The sequence below is a fragment of the Malaclemys terrapin genome, chromosome 2 (genome assembly GCF_027887155.1).
Source record: "Malaclemys terrapin pileata isolate rMalTer1 chromosome 2, rMalTer1.hap1, whole genome shotgun sequence".
Lineage (NCBI taxonomy): Eukaryota > Metazoa > Chordata > Testudines > Emydidae > Malaclemys > Malaclemys terrapin.
The window spans coordinates 41501690-41522610 of NC_071506.1; the positions used below are offsets into that span (position 1 = coordinate 41501690).

Below are 20921 nucleotides of genomic sequence, written 5' to 3' on the forward strand. Positions count from 1 at the left end.
TACGGGTCACGTGACGCGGGGAAGCGGTAGTTTACCCAGAAGCCTGCGCTTCTTTTTGAGGTCAAGATGGCGGCGAGGGCACCAGGTGAGGAGTCGGTGGCCTTTGCGAGTTGTGTGTCCTTTCCGGCCTTTGGGTCTCCTGGGCTCGGGTGAGCCTGGGGAGATGGCAATGCCGGGCTCCGTGCGCCGTTGTGCCAGAGGGTGGGGGAGAGGCCCCTTTCTCTCTGCGCCTGGCCCCATCAGCCCGAAGCAAACGGCTCAGCGGGGGCAGCTCAGTGCGGGCAGGCGGAGCCAGACGGGGGGGTACAAGGGGCTCCAGCTGGGAATTCAGTGTGCGCGGGGAGTTAGACTGGGGAATTGGGACTCAAAGTAAATTCAGTTCTGTAATGTTTTGCTTCTTTGTGAAGTTTGGGTAACTTGCTTTTTCAGAGGTATTTGTGAGATGGTTTAATAGTCTTGGTGTTGGGTGGCTGACCTAATGCACTTAGTTCATCCCTTCCTCATATAAGTTTCTGTTTTGTACAGTGTTTTCATATACAGTCAGAAATGTAGGGCTGGAAGGGACCTGGAAAGCTCATCTAGTCCATCCCCTGCACTGAGGCTGGACCAAGTATACCTAGAGTCCTAGACCATCCTAGAGAGGTATTTGTCAACTCTAATCTATCCTTAAAAACTTCCAGGGACAGTGGTTTCCCAACTTGTTTTGGAAGCTATCCAGAATTTAATTATCCTTATAGTTAAAAAGATTTTCCTAATGTCTAACCTAAATCTCCCTTGCTGTGGATTAAGCCCATTACTACGGCTCCTGTCTTCAGTGGACATGAAAAACAATTGATCACTGTCTCTTTATAACAGCCTTTAACATATTTGAAGACTATCAGGTCCCCTTTTTCCCCCTCCTGTTGGGGTTCTCTCAAGACTAACCCTGCTCAGCCATTTAAACCTTTCCTTATACTGTAGATCACATTTTCTAGATCTTTTATCATTTTTGGTGCCATCTTCTGGACTGTCTCCAGTTTGTCTACATCATCTTCTTTGATGCATGGTGCCCAGAACTGGATGCAGTACTCCTGCTGGGGCCTCACTAGTGTCAAGTAGAGCAAGACAATTGCCTCCCTTTTCTTACGTATGACACTCCTGTTAATACACCCCAGAATGTTAGCTTTTTTGCAGCTGAATCACACTGTTGACTTGTATTCAATATGTGATCCATTATAATCCCCAGTCTTTTTCAGCAGTACTACTGCCAAGCCAGATATTCCCCATTTTATAGTTGTGTATTTGATTCCTCCCTGAGTGTAGAATTTTGTGCTTGTCTGGAATTTCATTTGGTTGATTTCAGACCAATTCTCCTATTTGTCAAAGTCACTTTGAATTCTAATCCTGTCCTCTAGAGAGCTACCAACCCCTCCGAGCTTGCTATTATCTAAATACTTTATAAGCATACTGTCCATTCCATTATCCGAGACATTAATGAAAATGTTTAATAGTATCAGACCCTGGAGCGACCCCTGAAAAGGACCACTAGATATGTTCTCCCAGTTCGACCGCAAACCATTTTGAGTACAATCTTTGAATCAGTTGTGTACCCACCTTATAGTAGTATCATCTAATCACATTTCCCTAGTTTGCTAATAAAAAATCATGTGGCAATATGTCAAAAAAGCCTTACTAAAATCAACATGTATCACAACTATAGCTTCTCCCTCATCATTTAGGCCAGTAATCCTATCAAAGGAGGAAATGACTGTATATACTCGTTCATAAGCTGAATATTTTTGGTAAAAAAGTGATGCATCAAAGAGCGGGGGTTGGCTTATAAATGGGTCTACACGAAAATTTGATGATTTTAAACTCTGGAATCATTGAATTGAATATCTAATACATTGTCGTTTTGTTTAGTTGAAGCATCTGCAGGCATGGAGCCCCTCAGCTCCCCGTGGCTGTGGAAGTGGCACCACTTCCTGCAGCTCCCGTTGGCTGGGAACGGCGAACCGCGGCCACAGGGAGCTGAGGGGCTCCATGCCTGCAGATGCTCCAAGTAAACAAAACATCCCGACCCGCCAGCGGCTTACCCTGACGGCCAGGAGCCAAAGTTTGCCAACCCCTGAAATACAGGGTCGGCTTATGAAAGGGTCATACAGCTTTTGCTATTTTTACCTTACCATGAGCTAATGAACGAGTATATACGGCAGTTTGGTTTGGCATGATTTGATCACGATTATTACTAATAACCCTATTATCCTGATGCTTACAAATGGATTGTTATCTTTTATCTTTTCAGGCACCGTATCAAATTTAAGCTGACTGGTCTAGAATTCCTTGGGTCCTCTTTGTTCCCCCTTTTAAAGATAGGTAATGTGTTTGCCCTTCTCCAGTCCTCTGGAACCTCATCTGTTCTCCAGGGTTCTCGAATCTTCTTAGGTTGTTTCAGCTAGTTCCTGAAGTACTTTAGGGTGAATTTTGTCAGGTGCTGCTGACTTAATTATATCTAACTTATTTAAATATTCTTTAACTTGTTCTGTTTTTTTTTTTTTTTTTTTTTTTTTAAATCTGGTTTGTGTTCCTTCCTCCTTGTTAATACTAATTGTGTTAAGCATCTGGTCATGATTTCCTAGTGAGGAGTGAAGCAAAATAGGCATTCAACACGTCAGCCTTCCGGATGTCATCTGTTACTAGCCCTCCTTCCCTACTAAGTAGTGGACCCACACTTTCCTGACTTTCTCTTGTTCTGTAAATATATTAACAGCCTCTTCTTATTGCCTTTTATGTCCCTTGCTAGCTGTAACTCATTTTGTGCCTTAGCCTTTCTCATTTTGTTGTGCTATTCTTTTGTACGCATTTTTAGAAATTTGTCTGTTTCCACTTCTGGTAGGATTCATTTTTGTACCTACCGGTGGGCTTCTGTCATGGGTCCCCTTCGAACCTAGTTTAAACCCCTCCTCATTAGGTTGTCAAGTCAGTGCACACAAATGCTCTTCCCCTTCCTGGTCAGGTGAACCTTATCTCTTCCTACCAGTCCTCCTTTCCTGAACAACATCCCATGGTTGAGGAAGCCAAAGCCCTCCTTTCAACATTGCACAGCCATGCATTCATCTTCAACATACACATGTCCCTGACTGTGCCCTTTACCCTCAATCTGCAACTCTGACTCCTTCACCTTTGCTCCCAGAGCCCAGTAGTCAGTGCTGATCTTTTCAGGGTCATACCTGTGGTATCAGTACCCATGTGAATGAGAAGCATGAGGTAGTGATCAGAAGGATGGATGAACCTTGGCAACCTTTCCATAGCATCTGAGATGTGGGCTACAGACAGTGCTCCTTCTGGGATGTTGAGTCGTGTCAGTAGACGGATGCCTCCATCCTCTTCCGAAATGAGTCCCCAATCACCACCACCTTTTGTTTCCTTCTTTTGGGTGTGGTGGCTGTGAGCCTTCCAGCCTTGGGAGCAGGTGGCTCCTTTCCTTCAGTCATTGGTATCTGCTCCTCTTGTCATGTTGCCAGTACAGCATACTGGTTCTTGACCTTGATTGACAGGGGACGCAAGTGGAGAGTTGAGCACTGTCTACTGCGTGATGTGGCCAGCAGCCAGCTCCCCTTCCTCCTTTGGTAGGGCTGGAATCTTCTCCAGTCAGCTAGCATCCTCCATTCTTGATGTTTTCATGAGCATCCTGTTGATGTCCTTGTGCTCCTAGATGCTACACAGACAAATCACCTCCTCCTGGGTGTGTCATGCTTTGTGAGAAAGTCCACCAACAGACACACCTCACGCTGGATTTCCCTGCCTGGCTTTTGTTAGCAGGGATATGCAGGCTGCATTCTCAGCAGATCAAGAGCAGGACCTGAGTAGAAGCCTCCAGGGTCCGGATGCATGTCTGGCCAGGACTTACGAGTACAGGAAGAGAAACAGTTAGCAGTGGAGTTGATGACCCATTGTTTTCCTTCCATTGTGGGTTCTTCCTTGTAGAGTACCTGAGGTTAAACTTGGGAGAGTGTGTGTGAATGGGGGGAAATCACCTTATTGCTCTGTCTTCCTTTGCTGGTGAACTCCTCTGGTTAACTGCCATAGTACACCTGCTATCTTTCTATTATTCATGGTTTCTTCAAAACTGCTCATTCATACTCTCTGCAACATATGTTTCATGTATTTTAAGGCACTCATCAGCATTTTTTCTCTCCTTTTTTGCCTATCCCACACAAAATTAACTTCCTTGGAAACCTCTCTATTGCCATGCTATATTTAGGATTCTTCTAGGAATAATGTGCAAGTGTGATTGTAAAATCACAAAAATTTGCAGTGTCAGGGGTGATGTAGTACCTGAACCTCTTTTTAATTCCTTTTGTGTAACTGACTAAATTTCAAGTTGATAGTGTCTATTTAAGCACTAAATTCTTTTCACTGAGCAAGGCCAGAGAGATGGAGTAATGTATGTAAATGAGATACAGGTATAGTATGTAAAACTATCCTATAATATCACTTATTGTGATCCCTGTTAGTGTTCTTTTTGATTACTAGCTCAGGAACAAAAAGGAAAAAAAAACAAGCCTACCAAAATAAGACGCTCCACTGTAGGCGCCTCTCAGAGGAGGATGAGAACAAACATGACAGATGTTAGTAAATGCTTAATGCACTACTGGAAGGTGCTCAGTGATGAGGGTAGTATAAAAAGCTGTAACAAACAGTGTAGAAATAGAGTTCTAAAGAAGCTTGCTGTTGGATCAGTACAAGTATTTTTCCACCTGTGCCTCACTTAATCATTTTCTTCTTGTATTGTGCAATGTTAACTTCGTGCAAAAATCCTCCCCTCCCCCAAACTCTGTTAAGCAAAACTTAAGTTAATATTTATCTGTTGTTCCTTTTCCCGGTGAAATCTGAGGCTGTCAATTTCCATTCTGGAGCTTGATATACTTTTGGGCTCATGGGGAGCAATGGGTGCCCAATTTTATTAAACACTGAAAATAATTTCTTTTGTTCTCTACTAAACATCACTTAAACTGGTCTAGGTTCTCTTTAACATAGAAATCTTAGTTTGTGATCTTAAAGTGGCTTGTAAAAACTCAACTAAATTTCTTTATCAATGCTCTAAAATGATGTCTAATTGCCAGTTTTAGTTATGCTATAATGTTCACGAGCTTGTGTGTCTCAGTAGTAGCTAGACAAATGGTGTACGTTGAAAGCTGGCATATAAGTCTTCAGAGATATTTTAACTAGTGCTGCTTGTGTTAAGTTTTGTCTTACTCCTGAACTAATAGAGATCGCTTTCAGTTTCAGCAAGTGGTCGACTGTTAGAAGGCTTTCGCAAATGGTATTACAACGCAGCTGGATTCAACAAACTTGGTAGGTGTCTTAATTTAAGAGTTGAAAACAGCGAACATTTGTGTGCATCCATTGCCTGTGTAAAGAACCGTTCTAGATTTTTAAAGTTAATTTCAAAACTAATGTATTTGTATTCAATTTAAAGCCCATCTTGTGTATCAATGTTAGCCACATCCTTCTATTGCAGTTGTGAAAATGTTTGTAATAGCTTGAGTACTGATACTTGCTAACTAATGATGAACAATCTGCCTCTTCTGCAATGTATTATGGTAGCTGCTATAACTTGCTTCTCTACAACTAAGAGCCCAAGTATAAACTGAAGGGTGCTGGAGCAAGAAGTTTCACAAAAATAGCCCCAATGATCTGGAAACCTGTCCCAAAGGCTATCAAGAGTCCAATCGTCATTATTTTCAGATCTTACTGTAAAGTTCACCTCTTGAAGGCTCTGATCTGAGTCCTGTTGATGCTTGAGATCACCAAGAGTTTATCCATGAGACCTAGATCTGACCACAACAAGATTCCCCGAAAAACAAAGCAACAGAAGCTGGAAACATGCTCTTAAGAATTAACTACAACTCACTTGGAGTACGTAGTTATGGTGTTATGAACTGTAGAAATAGGAAAGGAAGTTGAAAGAAAATGTTATGCAGATGATGTGCTTCTCCAGTGCTTATGAGGAAACAGCTTTACAACATTTCTTTCATGCATAAAATCAGGACCTTGCCTTGATAGCATTTCCTTACATTTGTTCAGCATTAGTCCATATGAACTGTGTACCAACTAATCTAGTTTCTGAATGGCTGGTTATGTTTATTCACTGATAAAAGGGAATCTGCATAGTCACAAGTTAATGGCCTTCTTTTTGACATTGAGTCAGTTTAATTGTAAAAGTTACAGTAAGTTGTCTATTTATCCACAGAAAAGACAGAGTGGCTGTACCAGCTCTCTCCTGTACCGTTGCTGTTTTCCCTCTAGGAGTGAGATGTTTGTTCAGAGTTTTTAGGCCTGTTCATCACTTCTGCTGAAACTATTAACAGATATTCCTACTAGTTTTGCTGGTATTTTTTAATGGTGGACGTATGTCCAGTAGGAACTGGAGTGGGATATCTCATTTCATATTGGTCACCAAACACCCATCAGATGGCAATGATACTTGGGCTCATTTTGAACTGATAATCTATAGAAGAGACCCTATATCTCATTAGCAATCCATTAAACTATGTAGACCCTGTTTAGTAGTTTAATAAACTGTACTGATTTATACACTGCTGTAACATTACTGAAGCAGACAAGAAATACCCAGTCTTCTTGGATGCAGTAGCTAAATATTACCTTGAGGAACTCTCAATTAGGATTAAAACTGTAGTCATTTATAGAGTATAGATGGAGTACTTTCTGCCTTGAAAGTGAACAACTTTGTCCTGCCTCATTTATTTTCTATGTAGCAGCAAGGGATCATTGCTGCTCACAGTATTGAGACTGTCAAGGATTGATGGTTTTTGGAGGAGGGGATATTTCTGCTTGATTCTTTTGGTCAGTCTTCTCCTTATTAAAACTGATCGGCTTGTCATGCTGCTTGCTGAAGCATCCTCTGCTCTCTTTCATAACGCATCAACCTAGAAATATTGGGTACTATGACCCCTTATGGGATGAGATCTTACAAACTCCAAGTTTGCACTCTGAAGGGAATAATTGAATCAACATGAAATGCTGCTTTTTTGTTATGATCTGTGTGTGTAGTGTCTTTCCTTCTACAGTGACCTTGTGGCTTCCTGTTTAGTAAATGAAGTCCAGAAAAATCTTTAATACAACATAGTTCAGGAACAGCAGGTCTTTAAAAGATAAGTTAAATTACTAAGTAGGAAGACACAAGGTCACTGTAGAGGGAAAGACACTACATACTAATGGACTTCAGTGATTTTCTTCATTGGGCTAATTTTTTTCTTCTTCCTGTTCATTCTTATGAAAAGAAAACACAATTACAATTCGTGTGTGTGTGTGTGTGTATATATATAATGTGTGTGTGCCAGTGTTTAATAACCTGCTTTGTAGAAAAATGATTTCCATTAAATATTACTAAAACTAAGATTTTGACAGCTATTAACACTAGGACTGGCAACTCAATGATATTGAAAAATGTTACTGTTACAGGATTAATGCGAGATGATACCCTATATGAAAATGATGATGTAAAAGCAGCGCTGAAGAGGCTTCCAGAAAATGTTTATAATGAACGACTATTTCGCATCAAGAGAGCCCTTGATTTGAGTATGAAACAACAAATTCTTCCTGAAGAACAATGGGTGAAATATGAAGAGGTACGTGTACATTCATTTTTTTTTAATATGGGCAATTTATCTGTTTTCATCTTTAAATGTTTTTCTTACATTTATGTGAATACAGTCCTTGTAGACAAGTTTGGCTATGTCCTATTAAATGAAAACAATGAATTCTTATTGGACAGAAGACAGCCTACTAAGCCTTGATCCTGAAAAGACTTCCATGTGTTTAATTTCATATGTGTGCACAGTCCCAGTGAAGTCTATAGAATACTCACATGCGTAAAGTTGAGCAAGTGTATAAATCTTTGTGAGATACTTAAAATTTTCACTTGTATCTTACAGGGTGCATTTAATGAACAGTATTTTTGGTCAGTGTAATACAATTTTGTATCTTTTATAAATGGAAGTTCCATTTACAACACTCTACTTAGAAGCTTGAGTATCCTTAACGGCAATTATAAACATGGAATATTTACTGCTGTGCAGTTAGAAAATGCCATCTTCCAAACAAGGCCTAATGTTGTATTTTGTAAAAATCTCCAGATAACATGAGCATACCTTGATTTTTTTTTTTTTTGATAAACCCCTTTAATTTTGCAGAATGCTATTCTGAACCAAAGATTTTATTCTTAAAATAGGGACATTGGGAGGGGGGGAAATTGTTTAAAGGAGAACTCCAATGTAATGTGAGAGATTCCAGTTGTAAAGTAAATAACTCTTTAAAAAATTCATACCTATGTATGACTAAAATATCTGATTACCATAGAACTTTCTTTCCTTTTAAGTGTCTTAAATGTGTCACACTTAGTCTAGCAGTGCTGTGACACTTTGCTGTATGCAGTTGACTCTCATTCATGTAACTGGAAGGTTATACTAAGTTACTGTTGGGGGAATTTTGCGCCACTGTGCGTGCACAGAATTCATGTCCCCTGCAGATTTCTTTGCTTCCCTGCAGAAAAATGACTTTCTGACAAGGAAGCCAAAGGGAAGCTGCAAGAGCAGTCGCACACCATTCCCTAGCTGCACAAGTGCATCGTTTCAGGCACCTGGAGCAACTGGTGGAGAGGTAAATTACTGCAGGGCTGGGGACACTCCAGCCAGCAGATCCTACCCTGAGCCAGGATCAGTGGCTAGCTCCCGCTGGGCTTGGAGGCAGGAGAGGATGGGACTTCCTCTTCCCCTGCAAGAAGTGTCTGGGGCTGTGTCAGACCCACCCCCAGAAACCTCACCCAGCTGCAGGAAGCTCAGCATCCTCCCCTGCTTCTTGCCCCCATTGCTCCTCAGCTGCTGGGGGAGGGGTCACTGGATGGGGAGCTGCTCCCCCATCTGCCCAACCCCCATGCATCTGGATCTCCTCTATCCAGACTCTCCCACCAAGCGACACCCTGTACATCCAGAACCCCCTAACCCTCCATATCCAAACCTCCACCCCTGCCTCTGGACCCCAACCCCTGCACCCAGACCACCTCCCACGGAGCTTCCGGCACTCAAACCCCTACCCTGATGAGCCCCACCACCCTGAGCCACCACATCCAGACCCCCAAGCCACTGACCCCCAATTAGCTGTACCCAGAACTCTCGTTGAGCCCCAGCCACTTTCACCTGGAAGTTCCTGCAGAGTCCCATTGCCCCTGGAGCCCCCCCAACGAGCCTCTGTGCATCCAGATCCCCTCCCCTTCCCCCCCATCTCCCCACTGAACTACTTAGACCAGGGGTGGGTAAATTTTTTGGCCCGAGGGCTATATCGGGGTTGTGAAACTGTATGGCGGGCCAGGTAGGGAGGGCTGTGCCTCCCCCAAACAGCCTGGCCCCCGCCCCCTGACTGCCTCCCTCAGAACCCCTGACCCATCTAACCCCCATTGCTCCTTGCCCCCTGACCACCCCCTCCCAGGACCCCTATCCAACCCTCCTTGCTCCCTGTCCCCTGACTGCCCTGACCCCTATCCACACTCCTGCCCCCTGACAGCCCCCCCCCGAATCCCACGCCTATCCAATCGCCCACTGTTCCCCCATCCCCTGACCGCCACCCCATCCAACTGCTCTCTGTCCCCTGACTGCCACCCCCACCCAGAGTGCTGGCAGCACAGCGCGCTGAGACTGCGGGGGAGAGGAGATAGAGGAGGAGGGGCCGGGGACTAGCCTCCCCAGCCAGGAGCTCAGGGGCTGGGCAGGACGGTCCCGTGGGCTGGATGTGGCCAGTGGGCCGTAGTTTGCTCACCTCTGGCCTAGACCCAGATTGTCCCACACAGAATCCTCTCACCCTTCATGTGGATCCCCTGACTCTGACCCCTTCCACACTTGGATCCTGCCTGGTTGAGCCAGCTTGCCCCACACTTAGTGCACGGGGCAGGCCTAGGCCTTGTGCTGTGTTGGGGTCAGGTGCAGCATCACCACTAAGTCTGTATTCCCAGGGTGGGTGGTGGGAAGCTGCAGGGTGATCTCCCATCTCCGTGTAGCCAGTGGCCTGTGCTCCCCACTGCCATGCTGGAGCTTCCGCATTTGTTGACAAAGCTTGCACAATTTTAAAATATCGTGCACAGATTTTTTTTTTTTTTTTTTTTTTGGTGCAGCCCTCCTTAGGGCATTCAGAGTGTGAATTTAGTGATCTGTCATGTAGTGAACTTCCTTGTTACATGATTAATAGTGATTATAGATATCAAAACTTAACTACAGTGTAACTGCTCGAAAATTGCAATCCAGCTACTCTAATTATTATATATATTAATATCGGTAATCCATCGCTGACAATGACGATATTGTCGCGGTGCTCATATATGGCTATGCATATGACACTGCAGTCCGAATCCTGATGCAGAGTCGGCCTATGTAATGAATGGTCATCACATACAGTAAACAGAAATCATTTGAGTAGCAAAGTCGAGCACTTGAAATTTGAAAATGCCATATTTACATTTGCTGTACAACCTTAATTCTGCTCTCCTGTGTGCACATGCATTCTGATAGTATGTGATCTAATGATTGAGTTATTGTTCTTTAATATATTTTCGGTATAATTTTTTAGCCTTTTCTAAAAGGAAAGGTTAAACCCAAATTCTGGTTGAAACTGTAACATCCGTCACAATCGTGTATCAGGGTTTGAATCCTGAGCTTTCAGCACTGCTGCATGCTTGACCTCTAGGACCATCTACATTAGCAGACAGACAGCAGAAGGCTGTTCTCATAGACTCTAATATCATAGGTCTGGGGCTTACCCTGCTGCAGCTGGGGAGCAGGGTTGGCACCGCTCCACGCGGCTCCCAGAAGCAGCCACATGGCTCCCCTCCGGCTCTGCAGATGGGGAGCAGGGTCAGGGGCTACTCCACCTGGCTCCCAGAAGCCATGGAATGGCCCCCTCCAGTACTCCAATGGGAGCTGCAGGGATGGTGCCTGCGGGCGAGGCAGCATGCAGAGCTGCCTGGCTGCGCCTCTGTGTAAGAGCTGGAGAAGGGATGTGCCACTGCTTCTGGGAGCTGCTTGAGGTAAGCGCTGCCCAGAGCCTGCACCCCCGCCCCTCTCCCACTCCCTGCCCCAGCCCTGATTTCCCCCTCCTGCCCTCCAAACCCCTCGATCCCAGCCCAGAGCTCCCTCCCGCACCCTGAACTCCTAATTTCTGGCCCCACCCCAGAGCCTGCACTCCAACCCCAATTTTCTGAGCATTCATGGTCCGCCATACAATTTCTATTCCCAGATGTGGCCCTTGGGCTACAGTTTGCCCACCCCGATCTAGTCTGACCTCCTGCACATTTCAGGCCACAGAACCTCACCCACCTGTAATAGATCCCTAATCTCTGACTGAGTTACTGAAGTCTTAGTCCTTATTCAAGCCTAATTTAATCGCTTGCAAATTAATTCCAGTTCTGCAGTTTCTCATTGGAGTCTATTTTTGAAGGTGTGCTTTTTTTTTTTTTTTTTTTTTTTAAGAATGGTGACTTTTAGGTTTGTAATTGAGTGACCAGGGAGGTTGAAGTGTTCTCCGACTGGTTTTTAAATGTTATAATTCTTGATGTCTGATTTGTGTCCATTTATTCTTTTGCATAGAGACTGTCCAGTTTGGCCAATGTACATGGCAAAGGGGCATTGCTGGCACATGATGGCATATATCACATTGGTAGATGTGCAGGTGAATGAGCCCCTGAAGGTGTGGTGGCTGTGATTAGGTCCTATGATGGTGTCCCTTGAATAGATATGTGGACAGAGTTGGCAACGGGCTTTGTTGCAAGGATAGGTTCCTGGGTTAGTGATTTTGTTGTGTGGTTGCTGGTGAGTATTTGCTTCAGGTTGGGGAGCTGTCTGTAAGCAAGGACTGGCCTGTCTCCCAAGATCTCTGAGAGTGAGGGATCGTCCTTCAGGATAGGATGTAGATCCTTGATGATACACTGGAGAGGCTTTAGTTGGGGGCTGAATGTGATGGCTAGTGGCGTTCTGTTACTTTCTTTGTTGAGCCTGTCCTCTAGTCGGTGACTTCTGGGTATTCTTCTGGCTCTGTCAGTCTGTTTGCTTCTTCACTTCAGCAGGTGGGTATTGTAGTTTTAAGAACGCTAGATAGAGATCTTGTAGGTGTTTGTCTCTGTCTGAGGGATTGGAGCAAATGCAGTTGTATCTTAGAGCTTGGCTGTAGACAATGGATCGTGTGATATGGTCTGGATGAAAGCTGTAACCATGTAAGTAAATATAGCGGTCAGTAGGTTTCTGGTATAGGATGGTGGTTATGTGACCTTCGCTTATTACCACTGTAGTGTCCAGGAAGTGGATCTCTTGTGTGGACTGGTCCAGGCTGAGGTTGATGGTGGGATGGAAATTGTTGAAATCATGGTGGAATTCCTCAAGGGCTTCTTTTCTATGGGTCCAGATGATGAAGATGTTGTCAATGTAGCGCAAGTAGAGTAGGGGCGTTAGGGGACGAGAGCTGAGGAAACATTGTTGCAAACTGGACACCATTCAATTAGGCTTAAATAAGGACTGGGAGTGGATGGGTCATTATACAAAGTAAAAACTATTTCCCCATACTAATTTTCCCTTCACTGTTACTCACACCTTCTTGTCAGCTGTTTGAAATGGGCCATCCTGATTATCACTACAAAAGTTTTTTTTTTTTCTCCTGCTGATAATAGCCCACCTTAATTGATTAGTCTCGTTAGGGTTGGTATGGCAACACCCATTTTTTTCATGGTGTGTGTGTGTACGTCTCTTACTGTATTTTCCACTGCATGCATCTGATGAAGTGGGCTTTAGCCTACGAAAGCTTATGCCCAAACAAGTGTGTTAGTCTCTAAGGTGCCACAAGTACTCCTCGTACTTTTTGAAGAAATTAATGTGCGCACAGAATTTCCTTTCCCCCACAGAAATGGGCTGCAGTGCTGCTGGCCTCCACTAGGGGCCGCTGGACCCTGCAGAGCCTAGCTCACACATAGGAGAGACGCTGCCTGGGGGAGGGAGCTAGAGGGTTCCTGGCAGCTGCAATTTCCAGCATGCCCTGAGGGAAGGAGGCAACAGCGCACAGGAAACTCCATGCAAGCCTGGGACCAAGCATCAGGCTGTTTCTCCCTCTGGATCCCTGGTCTCGGGGGGAGGGGGGGGGTGGGGAGAAAGAGGGCAAGTGTCTGGGCTGGGGGAGGCGCCATGGCTGGGCTCCTGGGGGGAGGAGTTGTGGGTGCCCGGCCCCCCCCGGCTGGGCTCTGGGCGAGAAGGGGGCAGAGAAACAGGAACTGGGTTGTCATAGGGGTTTCTTTAATTCTCTACTCCTGGGGGAATTTTTGTGTGCATCTGTATTGTTACAGGCATATTTGCTGACATTTTGAAATAAATTACCAAAATAATTGAAATGGTGTGATTTATGTAGTGTTATTTTGATAAATAAAATTTGCAGAATTTTAAAATATTGTGCGCAGAATTTTTATTTTTTGGCACAGAATGCCCCCAGGAGTTATAGTTATGTATTATTGCTGTGTTTTAACAGAAGTCTGCATTCCTCTTTAGTGGAGAACAGTGACTTGTCTAATAATTCTTAGCACTTCTGCAACTGCAAATTAAAATGTTTTATAAAGTATCTTGTATGAATGCAAGATACTTTATAAAAGTATGCAAGGTGTTATGTTTTGCATGGTTTTTCTTTTATGTATAAGAAAGTACCACATTTCATGAGACAGTTTCTCCTAAACTGTACTGTATGAGATATATGGTGGCTAAAAGAATAAAAATCTTGATTGTTGAAGCCAAATCACCTGGCATACTTACAAAATACAAAAAGGAGTTGTTCATTGTACAACATTGTGTTGCATGGTTTAGTTAGGATAATTTGTTTCAAAACAAGAAATTGGCCAGGAAACCAGTGTTAGTTATCCTAAAGCTGGTGTGACTTTAAAAGGTTTTTAAAAATGCCCCCAAATGTCTGCAGCAGGATATTGATCACAATGGTCCCTTCTGGCTTTGGAATCTAACATTAAGATCCAGCATCTTCAACTCTTATCTGAGATGGGCAGGTCTTTCATGACCTGCTTTTAAGTGTTTGGGAGCTTCTTTCAGGAACAGAAGGGATTCAAGCAAACTGTCAGTATTGGAAAGGTGGTGTGCAAGACTGACCACTGTTGCACTGACTGGAGAAGTAGCTATCCAAAGGAAAAATAACTTGAGGTATAGGAGAAAGGAAGACTAGAATCGCTTATGGACAAGACTAATATATTTTTAAATCCATAGGATCCTACAGATAATAGATTGCTCAAGTGACTAAACATAGCTGAACAGATTCACAACAGTTGCATGTAGTTGTGAAACTATTTCTTGGACACTACTGCTGCAGCTCAAGGAATGGATTGGAAGAAGGGCATTTAATGCTTTAAAATACAAAGAAATTTTATTCTACAGATAAAATAGCAAGAGCTTAGTTCAACCATTTTAATTGGCCTTTGAATTGTTGATCATGTGGAACTCAAGTTCACCCATAAAATAGCTAAAACCATGTGAAGAAGAGGGTCTCTAAAATGCAGGATGATGATCAAAGCTTGGCTATGTCACTAGAGCACTTTGGGTATTGAGCAATGAGTTGGAAAAATTCCTGAACTTTTGCTATGGAAGACCTGCAAGAGGGCATAACTTGGAGATGGTGGGGCTGCACATGAAAGCATGATTTGGCCTGTTGATGATGATGAGGCATGAGAAGATAGAACACAGCTTGGCAATCAGATGACAGGCTGAATTTGCAGAAATTGGAGCTAGAAAATTCATCCTTTGCCCCTTAAAGTAGGCAAGGTTTGATATGAATTTGAGAAACACACAACCCGTGTGCCATTTTCAGTCACACTTGCAGAGTTAGAGCTGCACTTAATGGGAAATTTCTTGCATGTTTTAAAAATAAAAAAAATCTGTTCTGTTTCAGGATAAAAAGTATCTCGAACCATATCTGAAAGAGGTAATCCGTGAACGACTTGAAAGAGAAGAGTGGGACAAGAAGTAACTGCTGGGGAGATGCTTCATGTAAACTGCTGCATTTCTTTCTAACAAATATTTTAGTGTTATGATAAAAATCTGTTGGGAAGAAAATCTGAGGCTGAAGAAACATTTTGTTCACTGAATTTGTCAGTCCAACTAAAATAAACATGTCAAAGTACAAAATCTAGTTGGAAACTTTTTTGTAAATTATAACAAACCAGTGTTCAGACCTTTCCTACAATCAGATACATTGCATATCCTCACATGAATATGTAGTCTTCATTCCAGCCTCTTGATTCATACTCGTCATAGTACAGCTGCTTCCTGCAGCTGGGAGGGTAGGTAAGCAAAAGTCTTTGGGTGTTTATGCCAGCTCCTCTATTTAATTTATAAAAGGGATACTTATACATGGAGTGATAGGCTTATACCCTTCATCGCCTCTCTTCCCTGGAGACAGGAATACTATGATGCATGCTTGAGTGCTTATTCAACAGCATTATGTAACTGTGTGTGTACACCCAAGCACATGGAATACTACAGGAATGGAATGGAATTTGAGTGATTTGTTAATCACAGAATAAAGATGATTGCCTCAGTTTTATTAATGTCCTAGTCACTCCCTTCATGTACTAAATGCTGAACAACGCTTTAGAATAGTCGTCGTCTTTGGTAACAATGTGTGGTTCTTATTCTAAATTCTTGAAATTTTACCATGTGTTACTGGGTTACAGTGACTTACTCTGATATCCTTTCTAGAAACTAATTTTAAAAATGGCATCTGTCCTCCTTCCTCCCTCTGCCCAAAGTAAGTCTTTGTGCAAGCTGCTGATCTCAAGTACAAATGTCTACGTGTTTAATACATGAACAGTTTAGGCACAGAGAAAGTATCTTCAGACAGGAGGTGGAACTCAAATGTGGGTGTGTTAAAATTAAAACCTGACAGTGGACCATATGCTTTCCTGCATGTTTTTTTTCCCCCCCCTCCTCCAAAGGCTGTCTCAAAATTCCATGCACATGCAACCTTGTTGACATGCACAAGTCTTGCCCAGATAGTAGCAAGATATGCAGACACTAAGAAATAGCACATGTTTGATCTGCAGAAAGATAAAAGGAGGCAGGGCAAAGCTAAGAGGATTACATATTATGCTGTAAAAACAAATTAACTATGAAAACTTGGAGCAAGCCAAGTCTTGTGGTGGTAGGATTAGTTTGGCCTACTGACTAGAGCACTGGTCTGGGACATGGGAGGCCTAGGTTCTTTTCCAAGCTCTGCTGCTGGCCTGTTGTGTGACCTCCAGCAAGGCACGTTACCTCTGTGCCTTGGTTTCCCCATCTGTAAAATAGGGATCATGCTCTTTTTGTAAAGTGCTTTGAGCTCCATAGATGAAAAGCACTATGTAAGAGCTAGGTATTTCAAAAATGGATGTATAAGTGGTCCACATAATTTGCTGATGGGTGGTGGCCATCATCTCAGACTAGGAATTTGGAAAAAGTTGCTTTCACAATTCCATCTGCCACAGCCCCTTACAAATTCTTTCAACAAAGGATCCAGTTCTTTTCTTGCTTCCCTGAAGTCATAGTAAAATGTATGACTAAAAACATTCCTGTTGTTACAGACCTGAAAATGAAAGATGGACATGCCTTTTTATAAACATCTAAAAAGACCTGAAAGCTTATCAATGGTTTAAAAAAAAAAAAAAGTCTGAAGTATCAGCAGTGTCTAGTCTGCTTTTCCTGGGAGTTTCAGAAGTGGGATTGGTGCTCTGACGGTCTAATTTTTTTTTTTTTTTTTTAAATTTAAGTGTTTGTAGGTGGACGTTAAATAGATGTCTAAATAGTCTCAATTTAATTGAAAAGTTTTATTAGACTTTGGTAGTGCAATATCTTAATCCTACCACTGGTCCATAAAGTATTGGAGGCTAAGGTTTTCATAAGTGAGTGGTGACTTTGAGTGCTCAAAGGGAGATACCTTCAAGTGGCCTGACTCTTTTTAGAAAGTGCTGAGTCACCCACGCTCTGAAAACTGGATCCTAAAAATGGACACTTGAAATCACTGACTCTTTAAATAAATAAATGTCTGCAACATTCACAAAATCTACACTTATGTTGTAAAAAACTGAGGAGGCCTTTTGAGCTGCCTTAAAACAATGAAGCAAAGTAAATGCTATTTGGCAGGGAAAACTGAATTTATAAAGTTCTATGCTGGGAGAGTGGCTGGGAGGAAACCATATTAAGCAGAGGTGATTGTACTGTCTATTGCTAAGGTTGACTTTCCATTATAAACCTGTTTTCAGTTGCTTATTACTTTGTTAAACTAATCCATTGGGCTGAAATTTTCCATTGTGTATGTCTGCCTCAGGCTGAAGTATTTTGGAAAGTTTCAGCTAAAATGGTTCAGCTGTCTGATGTTAGAGGAAAAAACACATTCTGCCCTTGTTTAAAAATTCTTTTAGTCATTTAGTTGAGAACCTCTACTACCTTCATTACTGTGGAGTAATGATTTGAAATTTGGCAAATGTGTTGCATTGCTGTGAGGGTTGTGCCTTTGTGCTGTCTCCATAAAAATGTGTGTAAATTTGGCCAAGTTCTGGGCTGTTGGGAGTGGAAGATAGGATACAAAACAAGTGCCAAAGAGGGGTGGGGAACCGACAGTCTGGGAGCCTAGAAGCAGAAGGGTCTTTAGCCACTTAAAGACACTCTTCTCCAAAACCTGGAATTTAATCCAGGATTCTTGAGTGTTTATGTTCCTCTGCAGTTAGCAAATAACTGAGAAAACCAGTGGTAATGTGTAGTCCACACAGAGAACAGCCTACTACTGCTACCAGTTACTCAGCTAACTCAAATGTAGAGGTCTTTGTTGCTGGTGACCCAAGATGGGGATCAGTATGGCTCTACATGAGGCCATTTGGGTTTTTTCAGTTTTTGTTTTAAAATTAGGAAATTACATTTTAAAAAAAATTAAAGAATACTAAGGTTGCAAAGTCAAGCATTCAAAAGTTAGAAAATCAGTTTTATGGTTGCCCCTGGAACCTTAGTCCAGCCCCCTTGTGTGTATTATGCATCTTCAATTGCATGATCAAATGCAATTTTTCCACAAGATCCCTCATTCAATGCCCAGGTTCGGTGCTCTGGAGACGAATCATGGTCGTGTAATGATGAGGCTGCTGTCTGCAGGACCCTTGCCTCATTCGTTGTAGAAGTTGGAAGGTGTGTAGTGAATGAGGCAGGGGATTATAGGAAGATAGGTGCTGATCCTGTGGTTAAGTCAGTTGAATGTTGTCCTGGCAAATTGGATTCTATCCCTGCCTGTGCTACAGAGTTGCTATGAAATCCTGGGCAAGTTACTTTAAACCAAAGTGTTCACAGGTGGTTGGTTTGTTTCTCATTTTCTTGCAATTAAATTGTGTTGATTTAAGGTAATCTAAATTAATGCTGTTCTGCCATTTAATGGTATTTAACTTGAATTCAATTTTCACACTCTTAAATCATCTTGCCCTTCACTTGAAATCCTGTATTAATTTCTTTAACTAAATTTTGAAACAGCAAAGCCAGAAACAATGGATTATTTTAAACTGCTTTAACAGGAAACAAATGTTTGTTTTAAATCCCACTTCCACCCTAACGAAAACTAAAACAGATAAACTCCTGAGGAATTTTGATAAAATATCCATGGTTGTCATAATGGAGCTGCTGAATGTTGGGATTCCCTTTGAGACCTTTTCTGTTTATGCAGAAGCCATTGTCAAGTTCTGGGAAAGTACTTTTGTCTAGTTCTCTGAGATCCAAAAACTGAATTTGATGCCCACTCATCATTCATGTTACTTTATGTATGTAACAGTTCTATGCCCACAGGGCCCAAGCCCAGACATGGGGCGGTAGGTACAGGGTAATACCACCACAATTCCAAATCATGTCTCTCACTGCACAGTTTATATACATCTTTCCTATCTAATTGGTTTGGACATCATATGGCTGGGGTAAGGACCAATCACTTGCATCCTTACTGTGTCTGTACTTCAAGCTTATCAGTTCAGCGTGTTTACTTTTCTCAACTAGCCCAAAAACACCATCTCCAGCACACAGCCTATCACACCCTTGTTTACAGTTTAACCTTGTGCTTAAATCAAGCTACGTGCAAGTTTACTTATGCCCAGCAAGATCTAAGCCTGCACTAAATTATTTATTTATATTCTTAAAGTATTTTCTTTCTAGGGGTGTGTAGTAGGTCCTAGCCGGGGCTCGACCCTTCCGGGCAGGAGGGGAGCCACACCGACTCACTACTCTGGGAATAAGCAGTCAGTTAGTCCTGAAACTCCGGCTCTTTGGTGCAGAGTCGGAGCAACCACAGATAAAGCTCAGGAGCCCAGGCCCTGGATCAGGGCGGGGCAAACACAGTTAGCTCAGACCCTTGCTTGCTGGGCTGAGCGAGCAAATAGTTCAGCGCCCAGGCCCTGGATCAGGGCGGGGCAAACACAGTTAAGCTCAGGCCCTTGTTGCAGGGGCTGAGCGAGCAAATAGTTCAGCGCCCAGGCCCTGGATCAGGGCGGGGCAAACACAGTTAAGCTCAGGCCCTTGTTGCAGGGGCTGAGCGAGCAAATAGTTCAGCGCCCAGGCCCTGGATCAGGGCGGGGCAAACACAGTTAAGCTCAGGCCCTTGTTGCAGGGGCTGAGCGAGCAAATAGTTCAGCGCCCAGGCCCTGGATCAGGGCGGGGCAAACACAGTTAAGCTCAGGCCCTTGTTGCAGGGGCTGAGCGAGCAAATAGTTCAGAGCCCAGGCCCTGGATCAGGGCGGGGCAAACACAGTTAAGCTCAGGCCCGTGTTGCAGGGGCTGAGCGAGCAAATAGTTCAGAGCCCAGGCCCTGGATCAGGGCGGGGCAAACACAGTTAAGCTCAGGCCCTTGTTGCAGGGGCTGAGCAGGCAAATAGTTCAGAGCCCAGGCCCTGGATCAGGGCGGGGCAAACAGTTAACTCAGGCCCTTGTTGCAGGGGCTGAGCGAGCAAATAGTTCAGAGCCCAGGCCCTGGATCAGGGCGGGGCAAACACAGTTAAGCTCAGGCCCTTGTTGCAGGGGCTGAGCAGGCAAATAGTTCAGAGCCCAGGCCCTGGATCAGGGCGGGGCAAACACAGTTAAGCTCAGGCCCTTGTTGCAGGGGCTGAGCAGGCAAATAGTTCAAGGCCCAGGCTTCTGTAGCCGAGCGTTGGGTGAGGGGGAAGCCTGCCACCCGTACGGAGGGTGGCAGGGGGGAACGCAGGCCCACCCACTCCACTGCGTTCCAGCCCGGGGCCCTAACAGCGGTTGCTGCCGCTGCTGGTCAGTGGGGTATCCAGGCCGCAACACACTGACATAGGCTCACACTCAGTTGCAGCCGGACCGGGGTCGGCTACCCCCGGGCTACTTCCGTGATCCCCCTCACAGCCTACCTCGGTCGTTGCGCCGGGATCGGGCCAGTCCACCTGCATGGGCTCCTCTCTGCCCGGGCTCGGCGGCAAGTCTGGTAGCTCTGCCGGGAAGTCCGGCCAATGGTCCTCAGGCGGCTCCTCTGGATAGCAGCAGGGGCTGAGGGGTTCGGGTCCAGTCTCACCCTCAGAGTTAGCGGGGTTCGGTTCCCAGGGGTTCTCCCAGTGGCGGGCGTGAACGGGCTCCGGCGGCTCCTCCTCGTAGCGGGCCCGGGGTAGCTCAGGCCAGCTAGGGTCTTCGACGGTCTCCTGGCCGGGAGCTCCCGGCCGCACGTCTGCTCCCTGTGGTGGCTGGCCCCCCAACTGAGCTCTGGTGGCCGGCCTTTATACTTCCTGTCCCGCCCCTTGACTTCCGGGGGGCGGGGACAGGCGGTGGTGGTCCCACCCACTCTGGTGCCGGCACGTGGGCTCCCTCTTCTGGGCAGGAGGGGAGCCACAC

The 20921-nt window shown here is 44.3% G+C and overlaps 1 protein-coding gene across 2 annotated transcripts; it reads left to right on the top strand.

The window, feature by feature from the left end:
• LOC128832407 (cytochrome b-c1 complex subunit 7) lies at positions 1–15624 on the top strand. Of its 2 annotated transcripts, none has more exons than XM_054019765.1 (4): positions 1–85; positions 5266–5337; positions 7468–7634; positions 14971–15624. In XM_054019765.1, exons 1-4 carry the CDS (start codon positions 67–69, stop codon positions 15046–15048), a joined length of 336 nt encoding a protein of 111 aa, XP_053875740.1. In that variant the 5' UTR covers positions 1–66; the 3' UTR covers positions 15049–15624. The 2 variants fall into 2 exon arrangements, with proteins under 2 accessions (XP_053875740.1, XP_053875741.1); XM_054019766.1 differs by lacking the exon at positions 1–85 and adding an exon at positions 526–642.
• Positions 15625–20921: the final 5297 nt, after the last annotated feature.

Excerpts from the sequence above, each read along its gene's own strand:
- LOC128832407 (XM_054019765.1), top strand. Across the intron at positions 5,338-7,467 it reads AGCTGGATTCAACAAACTTG|GATTAATGCGAGATGATACC; the intron begins GTAGGTGTCTTA and ends TTACTGTTACAG. Across the intron at positions 7,635-14,970 it reads AATGGGTGAAATATGAAGAG|GATAAAAAGTATCTCGAACC; the intron begins GTACGTGTACAT and ends GTTCTGTTTCAG.